This window comes from Pleurodeles waltl, chromosome 4_1, assembly GCF_031143425.1.
Source record: "Pleurodeles waltl isolate 20211129_DDA chromosome 4_1, aPleWal1.hap1.20221129, whole genome shotgun sequence".
Taxonomy (NCBI): Eukaryota; Metazoa; Chordata; class Amphibia; order Caudata; family Salamandridae; genus Pleurodeles; species Pleurodeles waltl.
Window position 1 is genome coordinate 201,200,166 of NC_090442.1, and position 12,305 is coordinate 201,212,470.

A 12,305-nucleotide genomic window follows, 5' to 3' on the forward strand; every position below is an offset into this window, starting at 1 on the left:
CACTGCTTTTTAGCCATGCTGAACAACTGATGTACAATATGGCTGAAACACGTTGGAAAAGCGAATAGCTCTTGCATAGGTGACACCTATTGGCTTTGACAATGTACCTTAGTACCCTCCTGTTTAGACTAATGAGTTTTCTGTACGTAGGCAATACCTGTACATTGCAAAGTAAGACTGGATTTTATACCTCTTTATTGGGCTACCATTCCCCTTCCATTCCAGCTTGAGATTGTATATGCCTTCAGGGCTGTTGTGTAATGATGGAACCTTAGCTGTAGTACCAGGGTCTCTGTCATAGTGCCCTGAACATTGGTGGATAGTCATATGCCTCTCTTGTTCCAGTGCCTACCTCGTGTCGTCTCCTGGTCTCAGAGTTTTTATCACAAAACCATAACAAAAACAACTAATCAAAGACCTAATCAGTATTTAAAAAAAAAAAAAAAACACCCTCCATTCGACTCCAAGACCAATTTCTAAAAACACCATTACCACAAATGAAGATAGCAAAATGTCAGAAGACAAGCAATTGTTGACCACTTTTGAGACCATGAGTGCATGAAGGGGTTGTAGCTGTGTTGGTGCAAAAGTGCAGATACCATGCAATTTTGTTATTGCTATTGTTTGTCTAATCCGCTTCTAGAAACATAAGTTTAAGACTGTTGAGTGCTCTATGGTTTCAATCATGTAGCTTTCACTTGGTCCACCAGAGATTATGAAGGAGGAGATGCGTCCAGCAGGGTTTTATACACTGCCTAGTCATCACCCAAGATGTCACCTTCTTTGCGGATCTCAAATTACGGTCTCAAAAGTCATGAGTGCAACTTGTGGCAAAGGTCGGGCGCTTGTCCCTCTGCCCACTGTAGTGTGATTCGTAGTGGGGCCATCAGTGTTTGAGCCCTCCTGGACACCAGAAGCAACATAAATGATTGTTTTCAGAATAAAATGTACACCAAAAATTGTTTTGCTAAACCATTGTGCAGCTTTAAATGATATTTCGATGCGGCATTATTTCAAGTGGGTTTGTGGCTTGTCAAGATTTTAACCCCTTTGCTGCCAGGCCTTTTCCCCTTCAGGTGCCAGGCGTTTTTTTTTGGCTATTTGGGGCAGTTCGCGCTTAGGCCTTCATAACTTTGTGTCCATATAAGCTACCCACGCCAAATTTGCGTCCTTTTTTTTCCAACATCGGTATCCAGAGTTTGTGAGTTCCCCTGGAGGACATCATGAAATTAGCCAAAATACAGGGACAATTTCTTTATTTTATTTAAAAAAAAAAAAAAAAAGTTTTTTTTTTAATACACTTTTACATTTGGAAGGAAAAAATTTAGTGAAAGACCAGGGGCAATGACACTTGTTTTGCTATTCTGTGTTCCCCCAAGTCTCCCGATAAAAGTGGTACCTCACTTGCGTGGGTAGGCCTAATGCCCGTGACAGGAAACAGGAAACGCAACATTGACGCATCACATTTTTACATTGAAATCTGACGTGTTTTTTGGAAAGTGCCTAGCTGTGGATTTTTGCCTCTAGCTCAGCCGGCACCTCGGGAAACCTACCAAGCCTGACATTTCTGATAACTAGATACCTAGGGGAATCCAGGATGGGGTGACTTGTGGGGCTCTCACCAGGTTCTGTTACCCAGAATCCTTTGCGAACCCCAAATTCTGATGGATACAACTACCTGTGGATTCCTCACCTAATGAATACTCCCATAGCGCCAGCATTCGACGGAAATCTTCTTCCTAGTCTCTGCACGTCGACGAGGACGTCACTCTAGCCCACGCGACGCCGTCTGACGTCATACAGGCAATAAGAGGTCCTCGACGACGTGCCGACGTCAGTTCCCTTTTTTCCGTGCATTTGAAACGGTTATCTTCGAGGGAGCAACTGTTACTTTCGTGGTTACAGTGTATTTTTTTGCTGCGTAGTCCTTACGGAAATGCCCCAAAACACAACATGGACACATTAAAATGATCAAACTACCTGTTTTTGCAGGGGGCGTATGGGGACCTGAGTTTTTGGTCCTGGGCTCAGCAGCTATCTAGGGAAACCTACCAAACCCAGACATTTCTGAAAACTAGACACCCGAGGGAGTCCAGGGAGGTGTGACTTGCATGGATCCGTCATTGTTTTCTTACCCAGAATCCTCAGCAAACCTCAAACTTAGCTAAAAAATAAATAAAAAACAAACATTTTCCCCACATTTATGTGTGGGATCACCGCACCAGCACATATTCCCTACCACCTAATGTTCCCGTTCCCCTCAGTCTCCGGATAAAAATGATACCTCGCTTGTGTAGGTGGGCCAAGTGACTGTGACAGGTAGGAGCCAAAAACATGTCGACTTTGAGGGGGGAACCAGAGCGGACCCAAAAGGAAGTTTTGAGGAAAAAAAATAAAAACATTTTTGGTCGACAAGTGGGGCAGAATTTTTATCGGTATATGCAACAATGCTGGGTGGTAAGAATTTTGTGAATTCCTGCAGATTCCGGAAGGTTCCATCACGAAAATGTGGGGAAAATGTGTGATTTCAAGCAAAAGTTGGAGGTTTGAAGGGCATTGTGGGTAAGAAAATGGTGCAGGGTGCATGTGAAGCACACCACCCTGGACTCACCCAGATGTTCAGTTTTCAGCTGTGTCTAGGTCTCGTAGATTTTTCTACATGTCAGCGTTCCAAAGTCCAAAAAGTGCAACCCTCACCATTCCAAGAGGGACAATTTTGAGAGTTAGACAAGCTCTCATGGACCAGATGTAAAAGAAAAAACCCAAAACAATCAAATGTCTTCTTGCTTGCAGCTGGGATAAGATCTTTTAGTGTGTGGGGGAGAGCCGCAAGACTATTAACCCCTTCTGTTGAGGTGAGGGCATAACCATGCCCATACTGGTTGGTAGCAACCACCCCACTATTTTACTATTTTTTTAAATTCCCTCGCATCTAGTAGGCTTTCTGCTCCCCCGGGGAGTGGATTGTGGGTAATTGCCCCATCTGCCCACCGGTGGGCAGAACAATTTTGTCCCCATTTATTTGGGGGTGGGGGTATGACCAACAGGTATCGCCAACAGTAATGGGGAGCGACCCTTGCCCAAGGGGTTGCTCCCCTTCATTGTTTACGTAAAAAAACAAAAAAAAAAAAAATATATATATATATATATATATATATATATATATATATCTCCCAGGTGCCTAGTGGCTTCTGCCCTCAGGGTGGTGGGCGGCAGAAATGGCCTAATAAAAATGTCCCCTCAGGGGAGCGACCTTTGCTCAAAGGACACTCCCCTTCATTGTTTACAATTTTTTAAAAAAAAAAAAACTCTCCCTGGGATCTAGTGGCTTCCGTTTCGATCCCTACCAATAGGAGGGGGGTGCGAGGACCTCAAGTGGGTAGGGGAGGGTGCTAGCACTTCACCCTAGGGCCCATAGCAGGACGTAACAGTTGCGTCCTCGGCACCCGAGCAGTACAGCCGAGGATGTAACCGTTACATCCTGGGCACCCAGAGGGTTAAAAAGTTTGCTAATGTAGAATCAGTGTAAAACCGTTATGGACTACATGAAAATAAATTGGGGGCCCTGTTTTTTAGGCATGTCACAAAGGGGCGCTCAAAGGTATCTGTCCATGAATTTGTGCAGATTTATGACGCTCAAGATTTCAGAGTTTGCAGACATGGCATTTCTATTTTTGCTCGAGCAAATATAACATATATATCCATTCTCTGGAAAATCTCTAGCTGCTCCAGGATGATTGTGGATGTGATTTGTGGCTGTAGGAGCTCAAGAACCTCACCGCTTATTGTCCCTCTTCATGTGCCCTATGTAGTCAAGGTGTTTAGCTGTGGTTTTGGTCCACATAGGAGGGTCATAGGATGAGTGGTTTTATAGGATAGTACGTTATAGCAGATGTCTGATTTAAATCATTCAGGGTGTGTTTGTGTCAATCTTACAGGAAAGGCAGTTTATTTTGAGGGTGTGTGAACTGTTGTTATAAGCAACTGCAATACTAGAACAGTTCATGGGATCCAAGGTCGGAATTTGGGATCAGTTATCATCAGGTATTTGTGGTGAATTCTGTGTTGTCTGGGTGGAATCGTCCCATGGAAGACCAGAGTGGCCAAGGAACTTGCGCTCTTCACTGTGATGTTATAAAAACTCAGTATGGTAACCCTACAGAGTGTGTTTTTTCAGTTAGAGCCAGCTGTTACACCACTCTGAAGGATGAACAATTTTAAACACATATTACAACATTGAAATGTTGGTGTCTCCATTGAAGACAAAGGAGGGGCACAGGGCCAATAGTGGTTAGTACAGAGCTTCAGCTCCAACATTCCAATGATCTTCTCTTTGTTCTTAGTTGTTGAATGTAGAACATTCTACCCTCGGTTGCCGAAATATGCTAATAACATTATAGCCCATTATCTTCAAGCTATACTGGCTGCTAAAAGCCCTTTGACTCAATATTGGCCTCATGCCTCTAACTTGGGAGGCAGCCTATATATTCCGGCATGGCCCTCAGCATTTTGCTGTAATTCTCTACTTCAAAATACTGATCTGTAAATAATATTCTCATGACAGACTGAGGACATGACAACTAGTTATCTGCATGAAGGTGTGGGTAAGGTGATGAGGTGCCTAGTCACTGTAACTCGGGGTGTTTAAACCTCACATAATTAGTTGCAGCATAATTATGCACAATGACTACAAAAGTACATGAAATTACGCAGACGCATGAAATGCATCTCACACTCAAAATATTCAATTGGTAAATTTGTAATTCTGAGGTGATTGCTAGTCGCCTACGTTCAGAACACTGCAGTTCGCATTCAGGTTTGTAGCTTTGCATTAAAAAATTACCTGGTCAGTTTGAGTAAGAATTCTATCTAAAGTGCCACTTGCTTTCTGAAATAACCTGAATGCTAAATCTCACATTAAAATCCCTTCACAAAATAATGCTCTGTGTTGTAATCTCAGTAATTTCTCGCAAAGTGGGTTTCTCAAATTTACGCCGATTACACTGGGGTAACTAAATCTTCACCATGAACTAGTTGTAACTTCATTAACATTCCAGAAATTCCCAACAGAAATCTAAGCAGTGGGTGAAACTTGACATATTATTGAGGAACAAAATGTTGGTTAAATTGGTTTATATGCATTAACTGAGAGTGATGCTGATATACATTAATTACTTGCTTTGCTGTCTTCTAACAAATATATATAAATTAGTATTTTTTTCCTTTTGACTTTGTTTTCTCTTGGTTTGTTGATGCTCTTTATCTCCTCTCCTTTTGCAGGACTGGCAGCCTCCATTTGCATGTGAAGTAAAAAGTTTCTGTTTTACCCCTCGTGTTCAACACTTAAATGAATTAGAGGTGAGAAAGTAATGATTTTTCAAGCTTCTCTTTTAGTGGGTTGTTCTTCATGCAGTGTTGTGGGCTAGGGAAGCTTCGTCTTGTTCAGAGTATGGACATGTTGAGGTCCCTAGCTATGTGACTTTTACCTATGATTGGTCTTTCCAAGATTTTACTTGCTTGTATCCAGAAATCTCGGAACAAGTCTGTGTAGTACTGCAGCATCCACCCTCTGTCACTTTCTGCTCATGCAGGTTGAGGAGGCATCAGGGGAAAAAGAAAGAAAGAGAGAGAATGAGAGAGAATGAAAGAAAAATAGAGTTTGGTTGCCCATGGGTGTCCTACAGCTATTAATTATTGTTCCAGAAAACGAAAACCTTGACGATAAAAGAGGAACACAGGGTAGCTATTGGGGGACTGCTACACAAGCCTACCCCGAATTTGCTAGCTTGAGAAGGGGAGACAGGCAAGCAGAGAAAAATACAGGGGATGACTATACACTGTAAGAAGCGATGTGTACGAGAATAGATGTGGGATAATGGGATGAAAAAAGATATGGAGGTACATACAGATCGTTTGTATTTTTTTTAAAGTGGTCAGCAAAAATATTTTTCAACATTAAAAATATTTAGTTGTTTATCAAATGGGAATGCTTTTCACAAATCTGGTAGAGATGATTCTTGGAAAATATTTATATAGTGAGACAGTGGTTCCAAAAGAACATCTCTTACAGATCAATTAGAAACTGATGTGTATATTTGCAACATAACCGGTACCTGGCAGATCAAGTTAGCAAATGTAGAAAATTGAATTTGGTGAATAAGGGATAATGAGAAGCCCAAATAAACACACATATAAAAACATATACTCTAATGATTTGATTGCACAGACAAATTTCGATAGGCAGTATGTTTTATAATAAATCTGACAAAAAGCTGGTGGAACCAAGCTACACTTGACTGAAGAGCGCCAGTTAGGGCGAAACAGGTCCTGGGTTGCTTGTATTACGTTTCAGGGAGTCTCTGGCCTGGCAGCTCGGGCTGGTCTGTTCCTATTGGTTCAGGTTCAAGACTGATTTGCATATGGCCGAGTCCAAACTGAGGTGGGGGTGATGGGCAAAATAATGATGGGGTGGAATGCTATCACAAGCCATTGCAAGATTTAGATGTATTGCAAGCATTCCTCCCATCACCTTTTGTGTGTTAGTTGGCATACAATTGCTGTGCTCCTTAGGATCTTCTTTAAAAGTGGGTTGTTTCTCTGCACACTGCCTTCCATTCAAAATGTTGATCTTTTTGTGAGAGAGAAAAGTGGGTCCACACTTAAGATGTAAAACATTAGTTTCCAGGTATCAGAAGAGTGGGTTTTCTACAGTTTATTACAGGATAGACAGTTTTGCCCAATTGTACTGGCTAATACAGTACAGCGCATTCAAGTGGAGCAAATTGACCATGCTATTCATTGCTCTGATATGGCTCACACACGTTGGATGTGTAGGCCTTCTAAATCTTTCCATCTTGGCTTACTGACCTGATTCAGCATACCTAACTTGTCTCACCTCAAATGACTGGCACCTGTGGGTCTTGAACACAACCTTTGAATATCCCAGAACATTCTTTGTGTTCTAGTGAGAGGGTAGATGATCTAACTGGGTAGGCGATTCCCTCAAATTGAATGAGCTTTGCGCTTAATTCTTGGCCATCAAATCCCTGGTTTAGAGACCGCTTTAGCTCCAGCCTCATTTCCCCCCCAAAAAAAATCATTAGAAAAATGTGTTGTTCACATTTTGCTTTTGCCCACCACAGAATAAAGCCTCAGTAAATGGGTCAGCCCCTTAATCCTTTGGCTGTTTTGCATAGTGAGTAACATTATTTTGTCTGGCCTGATGGGGGTATAGCTGTCTAGAAGGGAGCGCAGTTCAGTGTGTTAGGCTGGTTGTATCTGGGCTGCTGCCCCACTCTTTTTTTTTTTCCCTTTTTTTCCCCTTTTTTTTCTTCCCTTCGCCAGTGGTTTGTTGTTGACAGGAAGAAATAGTACCTATATTGTGCATCTAATCAGGTCATGTTTGGGTTTAAAGACTTGTCTATTTTAAGGGACTAGTAATCTTTGATTGAACCATGCCATCAAGTTAAAAGTTTAACAGCTGAAAATCTAGGAGTGCCATTGATCACAATTTATTTGACTAATAGTGACATTTTCTACTTACAGCACTCCCAAACTACAAACATAGTGCATGCAAGCACTATATAAATAAAAATAAGTTCTGGACTGTAGAAAGGCAATGGTGCTAAAGATTTGAATGTGTTCAGTTTCTGACTTCTTACAAGTTGGGAATTTAAGGGTGCAGCAGTTCCAAAATTGAACAGTCTTTTGGCAGTTTGTTGTAATCATCTGACACCGATAATTGCAAACCTTCCTCCGATCTGTGTTCCAGGTTGACAAACTGTATCTTTTTTGTTTCCTTGTAGGCGATGACAAGAGTGAAACTTGACTTTTTGGATCAGCTGGCAAAATTCTTGGAACTTCAAGGTTCTACTCTGAAAATCCCAATAGTGGAGAGAAAACTCTTAGATGTGTATGCTCTCAGCAAGGTTTGTAGGCTGGTCTTTTTATGGAATGCATTAGCGATTGGTGAATTGTAAAGTAGTTGGAATAATTTATGAATTGATTGATGGGGTGTAAGCGGCAGGGCAATTTATGAGCTGTAATTTAAAATTCTAAACACCATGGTGGTCATTACAACCTCAGCGGTCTTTTAAGACCCCTGAGGGACCGCCGTGCGGAAGACCGCCAGTAGTGGCGGTTTGCCGCTTGGTGTATTATGACCGTTGGCTGCCCTCCGTCGTTTTTCTGATGGAGAGCCACCAACAGCCATACTTGCGGGCGGCGGGGAAGTGGAGGTTGCTCCACCGCCACGCCAACAGAACACAACCGAGCTAATCACGTACTGTGATTCTGCGCAGCGGTGTTCTGTTGGCGGTGTGGTGTTGGCGGAGCTGCCCCCATGGCTCCCGCCCCCTCCCGGCGGATCGACGGATCAGGTAAGTCGATCGTCCGTTAGGGGAGGGGGGTGGGGGGATGTTGTGTGTTGTGTGGGTGCATGGGGGGTGTGCATCTGTGTATGTAGGGGGGGTGTGAGTGCGTGTATGCTTGCGGGGGTGTTGCGTGTTTCGGAAATGTGTGCGTGTCTGTCTGTATGGATGTGTGCGTGAATGTGTGAATATGGGTGTACGTGTCTGAGTGTGTGTGTGGATGTTTGCATGTATGTCGGTGTGTGTGCGTGTATGTATATTGGTGGTGCCTGCGTGCGTGTCGGGTGTGTATGTGTAAGGTAATGTCGGGGGTGGGGAGGGGGGCCCTGCCACCTCTGGGGGGTGGTGGGGGGTGTAGGGGAGGGAGTCGGAGTCGGGGTCGGGTGGGGGAGACCCCTATCAGTGCCAGGGAAGGAATTCCCTGGCACTGATAGTGCTTACCGCCATGGATTTCATGGCGGTTCCTACCGCTGGAAATCCACGACGGTAAGCCGGGTCACAATACCGGCGGCGGTATTGTCACGGCCGCCGGGCTGGAGACCCAGGTCTCCAGCCCAGCGGTCGTCTCCGCCCTGGCGGGCGTAACGGGGAAGCGGCGGATGACCATGGCGGTAACCGCCATGGTCATAATACTAAAAAAAGGACCGCCAGCCTGTTGGCGGTCTTACCGCCGCTTTAACACCGTCCGTCAGGGTTGTAATGACCCCCCATGTCGGAGTTACTCTGCTTTGCTGAAGTCAGTTAAATTAATCTATTTGAGGTCCAGGTAGTTAGGACCCGTTTACAATAACCCAATTTTGTTTTTCATGTATTGTTTTTTGTCCTAGACTGTTTCCAGTGAAGGGGGATTTGAGATTGTCACCAAAGAGAAGAAATGGTCGAAAGTGGCCAGTCGGCTGGGCTACTTACCTGGGAAAGGCACAGGTTCACTTCTCAAGACTCATTACGACCGTATCCTGTATCCATATGAACTTTTCCAGTCTGGAGTCAGCCTCATGGTGAGATATGGTTGGGATTGGGACCTCAGAAAAGGTTTACTTTTCGAATAGGAAGAGTTTTCGTCAACTGGCATCTTCATTAGACTTGGACAGGTATTGGCGATTCATGACATGGAGCTTTACCCTTTTCCGTTGCCTTTTCTAAGAAAGATGTAGGTGTCCTAACCCAGTTTCCATACAGTTGAGGCTATGTAGATTGCCATCTCCAACCAAAGAAAAGGTAGACTCACTCGCTCAGTTAATGGGATGCCATTTTTTTCTCATTCTTTAAAGCGTAAAAGCATTTCTTTTTTTATAATTTGCTGCCATGCAGGTTCAAAATGTAAGTCTAGTTTCCTGATTTGTTATGCTACTGAGAAAGGTAATCTGTACGTAGCTGATTTCTGACTTCAATGACTGTGTTGAGATCCTGGTCCTCCACAGATAGAGCAGACACCCTACACTCCAGCAGGGGGATGACAATCCAGCCGTGGCTCAGACCTGCGATCATACGATCAATGAGCCTGATAACGTTCTGTACTCTGATCCTATAGGGCATCCAAAAGCCAAGCTTGAAACTTGAGGAGAAAGTGGAAGTGGAGGAGCCCAGCACTGACATCCGGGCCTCCGCAGAGCAGGGCAATAAAGCGAAGGTTCCTTTGAAGAGATCAAGGCGCATCAAGTCTGAGGTAGGCATATCCCCGTTCCAAGATACAGGGAACGGTCACCTTGGATCAGTTCTCCTCCCAGCACATTCGTGTCTAAAGCACTTCATTTATGGGATTGGAATCTCACTAGAACTTATCATATGGACTGAATGAATCTAGGCAGATTTTGTTTTCTATGGCAGACATGCTATCTCAATATTTTCCTTGACTTCAATTAAAGAAACTTTCCACTTCTAATCTAGGCAAAAGAGTGCTATATTTTACTTGTAGCTTAGTTACACTGTACTAGAATAGAAAATACTATATAACAAAAGAATCTAGGCAAATTCAGTACATATTACTTTATAACGGTTAGCACATCCCGATAGCAGGTGCTGCCATATAACTCAAAGGTCTGGAGAACAGTGAATGAATGTAAAACCATCGTAAAAATACCTTCCTTGAAAATGGAGTTCATGTGGCTATAGTATGTAATCTGACAGTAGCAAGCTGTTTAAATGGGCATTTTTTATTTCTTGCCTGTAAAAATGATGCCTGAAAAACGTTCCTTTGATGAAAATCAGAAACCTGATTTTGCCCTCTTACAATATCTGTCTCTGAAGGCTTGCATGAAAGCCTGGATGTTCTACTTGGAGAACGAAATGGCCATTTTTAAACATTGCTATGATTTTGTTTTTGCATGAATTTGGCTTGTCGTTTTCTGTCATCCTAAATCTTTCCAGCATTTAGCAGCAGCATTTTACTGATGGTAGTTCAGTTATATGGATGTTTTTTCACCGACTGTGCTTGGTTATTTTTTTTTCACTCTGTGTAACTGTGTGCAAATTAATGTCTGTGTTTTAAATTTTTCCCTTCCTTTGGTCTTCTTGACATTGGTGACTGTACTAAGCTAAGAAATACAAAATCTACATATAGTTGATGAGAAGATCATTCTAAGAATTAAAATAATTTATTTGCTATGGTAGCAGCCAAAGGAAACGTCAAGATGGTCCTACTAGCTCTCTGGGAGCATGAAGGCGTTTTTTTCAGGATTGCACGTTGTGGAAGCTGAGGAATCCAGCACAAGTTCTTGAATCCCTGGATTGTCCCCTTTTCCTTTTCTTAGAATTGTTTTGAAATGACTTGTGTAGTGTTCTGAAGTGCAGCCCAAAGTGATGTGGAATTAGTGTAAATCCTACTTGAAACATTCATACAGATCGACATTGATGTATTTCTTTCCAGAATGATGCATCGGAGAGGGGTAAAAACCCAGAGTTGAAGAAGCTGCAGATATTTGGTGCTGGTCCGAAGATGATGAGCCTAGAGGTGGCAGTGAAGGAGAGAGGAGGCAAGTGAACTTGTGCTCTGAAGCCCAGATACTGTAGTCAACTGTGGACTGGTAGTTTGGTTTGGCAAGGCATCTTTGTTCATATAAGTTTTTTTTTTTCTTTTTTTTTTATTGTTAGAAGTACTGTAGAACTAAACATGGCAGTCTCTTCATGCCAGTGTTCTTAGTTGAGAATGAGTCAATGACTGCCCCTTCACCTAGTGTGGAACATTCTTGTGTTGTCATAACATGGTTTACATTAACAGACGTTTCCTTTAACATCCTGATTTGTTACTGTTAAAGTGTGTGTAAACTGTATATTTTTAGTGAGGATTTCTTGGAGCTATGTGTTTGCTCCGTACAGATTGTGATGCTTTAACAAGTGGGCTTTAAAAAAGCTTGCACCAGAAAAACTGACAAAAATAAGCAATTAGTGTTGCAATGCGTCTTATTGAAGCAAGTAAACCAGGACCAGCTTTTCACTTCCAGGTTGAGGTGGGACAGGGTACTCACCAATGTGATCTACAAACAACAGGGCTTCGTTAGGTGGTCCCTTCCCGTAATTGACTAATCAATGCAGAGTACTGAGCATTCCTTTGTCATATTACCTAGGTGCATACTATTTTTTTCTGTTGTCTGAGGACATATTGTGTTCTTTTTTTTTGGAAAAATAATATGTTAATGATTTATTATTATTTATATATATATATATATATATTCTACTGTTTTAGGATATTCCAGCAAAGAAAATAAACCTCAGTATTGCCATGTGGAGATAAAACAAGGTATTTAAAGTAACACTTTCAACTCTACAAATGGAACTGTTTGATCTGCATTGTAGCTTGTTCTGAGGCAATGATGAATACATGCTGTTTTTTTAGAATGCTAAAATTCCACTAAGGTTCACACCATAATAACTTATTGGACTCTCCATTAGCAACCTATCATTTCACCAACCTCTGAGAGGAAACACCATAAGTAGATC

At 42.5% G+C, this 12,305-nt stretch overlaps 1 protein-coding gene across 5 annotated transcripts in view; it reads left to right on the forward strand.

Annotated features, from left to right (window-relative positions):
• The window catches only part of KDM5A (lysine demethylase 5A), a 610,286-nt gene that overhangs the window by 39,207 nt on the left and 558,774 nt on the right, over window positions 1-12,305 (forward strand). For 2 of the 5 annotated variants that reach the window (XR_011202239.1, XM_069228130.1), the window contains exons 2-7: window positions 5,281-5,358; window positions 7,806-7,928; window positions 9,197-9,367; window positions 9,901-10,035; window positions 11,236-11,341; window positions 12,052-12,105. Coding sequence is in view for 4 of the 5 variants with exons in the window: in XM_069228130.1 (XP_069084231.1) it covers window positions 5,281-5,358; window positions 7,806-7,928; window positions 9,197-9,367; window positions 9,901-10,035; window positions 11,236-11,341; window positions 12,052-12,105 (667 nt within the window). In the remaining variant the exon portion in view is untranslated. The remainder of the gene's footprint in view (window positions 1-5,280; window positions 5,359-7,805; window positions 7,929-9,196; window positions 9,368-9,900; window positions 10,036-11,235; window positions 11,342-12,051; window positions 12,106-12,305) is intronic. The other 3 variants (XM_069228132.1, XM_069228131.1, XM_069228133.1) reach the window with 3 other exon arrangements.